This window comes from Bombus pyrosoma, linkage group LG3 (assembly GCF_014825855.1).
Source record: "Bombus pyrosoma isolate SC7728 linkage group LG3, ASM1482585v1, whole genome shotgun sequence".
NCBI lineage: Eukaryota > Metazoa > Arthropoda > Insecta > Hymenoptera > Apidae > Bombus > Bombus pyrosoma.
The window spans coordinates 6892348-6898305 of NC_057772.1; the positions used below are offsets into that span (position 1 = coordinate 6892348).

At 30.7% G+C, this 5958-nt stretch overlaps 1 protein-coding gene and 1 pseudogene across 1 annotated transcript; one reads left to right on the top strand and one right to left on the bottom strand.

Annotated features, from left to right (window-relative positions):
* The first annotated feature begins 270 nt into the window (after positions 1-270).
* On the top strand, positions 271-3744 carry LOC122565651 (protein charybde-like). The gene is made up of 4 exons (XM_043721849.1): positions 271-661; positions 1465-1648; positions 1732-1887; positions 1965-3744. The coding sequence occupies exons 1-4, from the start codon at positions 613-615 to the stop codon at positions 2047-2049; spliced, it is 474 nt and encodes a 157-aa protein (XP_043577784.1). The 5' UTR covers positions 271-612; the 3' UTR covers positions 2050-3744.
* A 262-nt stretch (positions 3745-4006) lies between these two features.
* Positions 4007-5667, bottom strand: LOC122565642 (annotated as a pseudogene).
* Positions 5668-5958: the final 291 nt, after the last annotated feature.

Consider the following 5958-nt stretch of genomic DNA (forward strand, 5'->3'; position numbering starts at 1 on the left):
AATAAATAAGACATAAGAATAGCAGTAGGCTACACGATTAAGTTGAAATGGGCTGTTTAGGTCGTTTAGTTGATCGGAAGGAAAGAGATGTCGAAGGAAAGCGGTATTAAGAACCGAAGATTACCGAACGGCAAGAAACGGAAATAGCCGAAGTGGATGCAGTGCGAAACGTCACGTAGTTGGTGTTGCTAGGCGGTCTGTTAAAGAACAGTGGGAGGGGAAAAATTAAGAGGGAGGGGAGAATTATACAAAAGCCGTGTCATCAGGTCGGCAAATCAGTTGTGTCAATGCTGAGTGCAAGTAGAGAGATATGTTATTTTTGTCAGTATAGTGTTGAAGCTTTCAGTGAAAGTTGAAGAGAAAGGACTGTGACTGTTATCGCTGCTCCTGTTTAAACAATTGAGAAAAGTCATTTTGCCGGCATTACGAAACTTGTTAAATCGCTACCATTGAAAATAGAATATCGAAACTCGGAATATATTCGTAGCGCTGAAGAAATAATCCGACTATTGTATATTATAAGAAGGTCATTGTGACATTATTAGTTGTGTTCTGTGTCTCCCTGACTCTTTGTGTGTATTTCTGTGTGTGTCTGTGCAATATCTCTCAAATATGGAGGTTTTACCATGTCCTGTAAATGTGAATTTTAATAACACGAGAGGTAAATCTACTTAATATTTTTTAATCACTTCTATGTGTTAACTTAAACGTTTCTTCTCGAGCTTTTTTTTCTCTATTTTAACTATATCATATCTTGCATATACATTTAATGAATAACAATCGATCGATGATATCAGCTACATATAAAGTTGTTTTAGTTGGTTTTTCGAATCAGCTGATTTTTCATAGAATAAACGAATAAGCAAATGTCATATTTAAATTATATATTTTACAGTTTTTTAAATTTTATTCGTGTACTCTATATTCTCGGAGAGTATTACTTTACAGTTTAACTTCTTTTCCATAATTTTTATGCAATTATTAATTATATCTCTATGGTTACATCATGGTCATACGGAACATATGATTGCATAGAATCGAATGTAATTTTTCCTTTTATTAATTTTTGTTGTTGTTCTTTTTCTTTCTCTTTTGAAAGGAAGAAGAAGAAGGAATTTCTTTAACTAGAAAGTGATAAGTAAGCAATATTATAATAATAATTACATAGACGTATTACATAGACATAAATCGATTTAGTTTCGAATAAATTATAACTATTTAAATAAGTTGGTGCCGGTAGGGCCGGCCGGCACGTACACTTTACGCAGATATAGACATAGTCTGTGGTGTTTGGTGTACGCGTGCGCAAGTAGTAATCACAGCTAGATGGATACATATCTAAAAACATGTCTCTCACTGTAAAACAAGTGTGAGAATCGTAACAATGATAGTGATAATCATAATTTTTCGTTCAAGTAAGTAGCGATAATCGTAATTAACGGAATGTATATTTTTCGTGTTTAGCCGGAACAGTGGCCGAAGAATTTGACGGAGCTTGTCAGGCTCTAGCAAAACGATTGGAAGTTGAACTTAGGCGAGCAAAACATGTACAGTTAGCATGCGGGGAAGTATTGTTACCTGCTGATCTTTTACCTAGAATTGCTAAAACTGTACTTAGTATGGCTGAGAACGAACCTTGCGGTCTTAGGTAAGCTACTTATTTAATAATTGTTTTCTTACTTTTTCTTAAAGTATGTTATGTCTTCTATGAATATGGTATTTTTATTACAGAGGTTGCACCTTGTTTATTAGCTTCGAAACAGATAGTGTATGCAGGAAATTGTCAAAGATACAATGTGATCCTAATACAGTATCAACATTTGAACTTTATTTGACTTTGAAACAAGATCATACATCTTGGCATATTCTGTTACCACAGTTTTTGAAGTAAGTCGTGTATTGCTCTCTTTAAACCTAACGGAGATGAGCTGAATTCATTTTAATTCATTTATTTTTCTTTACAGAAATCTTACACGGGGAGGTACTATTATGATCAGTAGAGATTTCACTTTAGAGAAAAAGAAATTATATAGATCATATCAGCAATGAATGATCCCACTATGTCCAGGAGTCATTGCTTGATTGTCTTGATAATTGTGATTATTCGAAGCTCCTCTAATTATAAGTAGGCTCCAATGTGGCCTTTTTTACTTTCCACACGAAATAAGCAGATCAATTTTTCTGATGTGCTTATATTTCGCGATAAATTTCATTTAACGGTAGCTAACATAAGGAACGAATAGCAGAAAAATAAAGTATAATGTAAAGAGAAGAGCGAGGGAGAAAGAGGTAGAATCTGTGCGTTTTGACAATTGTGATAGTAAAGCATAAAAAGATTTGTAGTATCGTTAAGGCTGAAAAGTTTCTTTACGTGATTTCTAGATTTTGAATATTGCCTGACATTTGTAATTCGTTTTAAATATCATTGTTTCTTTATATGTAAGTGTAAACATATCTCATCAATCAATGCTGCAGGTTAGAATTTCTATAATAATGTAGATAGTGTGTTTTATGAATTAATTTTAAAAATATTTGGTGATACAAATTTCTAGATTTGCGTAGGGAGACATTCTCTCATAAGAGATGTAAACTGTATCTTCGTTTAACGAAGAAATGACTTGGTATGTAAGACTTGTAACAGTAGTTTGTTTGCGTTTACACGTAATAATGAGATAAAATTTAAATCAACTTTTCTTGGTTAGTAACAAGAATAAAAGTAATTAAACTATAGAAGTAGTAATAAGAATAGATATGTAGTTTCAGAAATGCCAATGGATATCTAAAGTAATTTCGTTTGATACAAATAGATTTGTACAATTTCACCTGACCTAATTTTCTTCTATGATGTATCCCTTTTTACCTATTAATTATCAATTGATGTAATTTATCTATCTTTCTGTATACACATACACATATGTCTAATCCATCTTTTCAATTTTTTCATTTTCAATGTTTCAATGTGATTTTCTTGTATGAAAAATCTTAACACTCTTAGATATCGATTGGTGACAATGTTGTGATAGTAATAAAACAAAAAAACACAATTGACATAAAATAGGAATCTGTACAATAATATTTTAGAGGATTGGACATACATGCAACTTCTTCAATATCTGTAATATCTATAATTCCGAGAAACAGTTTGTCTAATTATGATATTGCCGGTTTATTATTATTATCATCTTATAGAATTATATTATTTTATTCAAATAAGCTTCGTTTATGAAATTTAAAATGACTGTATTGGAAGAGAAAACGAAAAAATATATAGGAGCAACCACGTGTATGACTTTATAAGACTGATCAGTGTTAGACTTTCAAGATAATATTTGTACGCGTGTAAAAGTATTCAGAACGATAAAGAAACTGAGATATTGAATCGCACACCGAATATAGATCAAAGAACAATTATGTTTGGACAAGTTTCGTGAATTAAAAGTAGTTGAAAATAAAACGTTCTCCCTACGCTTGTTATAACAACAAAGAAATTAGAAGGAAAAAGAACATCTGATTCTATTGATTACGTAGGAGTAATCAGAGTATAAGACGCTGTTACATATATTTTGTACTCCGTTAAAGACATTAGAAGTATAGTGTGTGTATGTGTGTGTGGAGAGAGAGTGTATGGGTATGCGCGCGCGCGCGCATGTATTTAATTTTTTATATTTGATATATATTGTTAAATATTATTTGCTTAGAAAAAATGTGGCGAGAAGTTGAGGAAAATACAAATTTTGAACGTTATATCTGATATGCATTTCATCTTCTTTTTTTCTTTCATCAGTTCATATTCATTTAAGTTCATTTGTATATTCTTTTTCTTCTTAATAAAATTTACTCCACATACAACTTTCATTTGTAAGATTTCCATTACATCGAACATATACATAGGTCCTTTTATCGATTAAATTGTTGTAGATATATAAAACATCTAGTTTTTCTTCAGCTCAATCCCGCCTATATGTGATGTTGATTCTAATTTGTGATCTTAACAATAAACAAAAAATTATAAAAAATATCTGTTTTATTTACCTATACTTATTTCATTCGTTTCACATTTAAAGTGTTCGATTCAGAATAGTCGCTGCGATCTGGTAAAATTGTGCACAAGATCTCTATCCTGCAAAATGATACATCTTACATGAGAGTTCCTTCTTTTTTATTTACTAAAAATTGTTATAAAATTCTACAAAATATTTTTTCCACCTCTTTATTCTACTTTTTGCAAAATTTTAACTAACTTTACCTCTCCAATGATCGTTGGAGTGGTATCTTTGCTGCTGTTTCCTTTCTCCATGGCAAGAGTTTCATTTTATTTTGTTTTAAATTTTTCGACAATTGCCGAATATTTGTTATGTTTTCCTGTTTACTATCATCGTTATTGTTGCCATTTTGCTTTGAAATCTTTACCAATAAGTCAGTCTTATTCTTTTCTTTGAAATTATTTGGTCGATCATATATTCTTTCTGTTGAATCTATGGTATGTTGTTCAGGCATAGATAAATAGCTGTCGTTTTTTGAGTAATCATTTGATTTTTTCCTTTCAGTAACTACTTCACATGATTTTTTTATTTCAGAAGATATCGTTCTCTCTTTATTCTTTTGTTTTAATTTTTCTTTGTTAATATATCTTAATTTTGTTTGTTGTTTTTGCGTGATTCTATTTATTGGCTTCGTAGCAGTTATCGATGGTAATAGAGGAATAAATGTTAGTGTAGGTGTTGATTTTTGGACAGAAATTTGCGATACCTTCCCAAATATCCAAGAGTCGACAGACGAAGGTTGCGGTTCGACATCGACAATCAAATGTATCGCCTTTCCAGTTGTATCCTGTCTCCAATAAGGATCTAATCTTAAGAATATCCACTATAAGAAAAAGAGAGGAAGTAGGTAAAAATTAGAAAAGTTAGAAAATGAAGGATACTCGCATTGAATAACCGTAGCCAAACCACACGGGCACATTCACTGCTGAATTGGAACAGTTTCTTTCTGAAATAATATTTTTCAAGCACATTTGTGATTGCTGTGCTAACAATTTCTTCGCGAATATAACCAATTTGATGTTCCGTTAATTGGTCCTGTAGGAAATCATGCCACTTCAGTTCTTGAACGTCAGATGGAAACAAATGAAACATGCTGAGAAATTGATATTCCAGCCAATTAGATACACTATTTTCTTCCAAATTTAATGAATTTATTCTTCTTTCACTCATCTTTTTCTCTTTATTCTATAGAAGAATGTTCAATGATATTGTAATTAGTCATTCTTTAAATCGCTTAATTGTTTAATATTAAGATATGATACGTATTTATTATAGTACATTATGCACATTGATTTGAGTATGATATGTAACAACTATAATAAAATTCAACTACACATACTTAACCTTTAAACGTTTTATTTCTTTCTTTATATATTTATTGTCTCGAAGTATACTTTTTTTTTCTCTTCGTATAGAATGTACAATAATATGTGCGCAACAAATAAATAAAATTTGTTGGCGCAGGGAATTTCTTTACAATCAAGGAAATTACATGTGTATCATCATCGTTCGTGTTTTTTTTATAAATAAATATCTTAAACTCAGAAACGATACATATATGCATACCCACATGCATGTATATATGTTACAATGTACGAAGCATAGGTCGAAAAAAGAAAATTACGAGGTTAAATACGAAACATTACTTTTACATTATTTAACATGAATCTCGAAATGCAATTTATATTTTCTACTTTGATTTTTATTATAATAGAGATATTTAACAAACATTTTTTTTTTTAATTTGTATTGTTCGTATTATATAACCTTTTATATAAATCAGTTTAATCACATAGAATAATTCAAGTTACCTCATGAAACAAGCAAAAAACGTAAAAGAAGATACGAGGTAGATTCGACAATGTATCTACGATTATTTCTTCGAGTCAACTCGACTTACTGTACTGTTACTTAG

Coding starts and splice junctions, on each gene's coding strand:
- LOC122565651 (XM_043721849.1), top strand. CDS start 613: ATGGAGGTTTTACCATGTCCTGTAAATGTGAATTTTAATAACACGAGA. Junction 662..1,464: donor GAATTTTAATAACACGAGAG/GTAAATCTACTT, acceptor TTTCGTGTTTAG/CCGGAACAGTGGCCGAAGAA. Junction 1,888..1,964: donor CTGTTACCACAGTTTTTGAA/GTAAGTCGTGTA, acceptor TTTTCTTTACAG/AAATCTTACACGGGGAGGTA.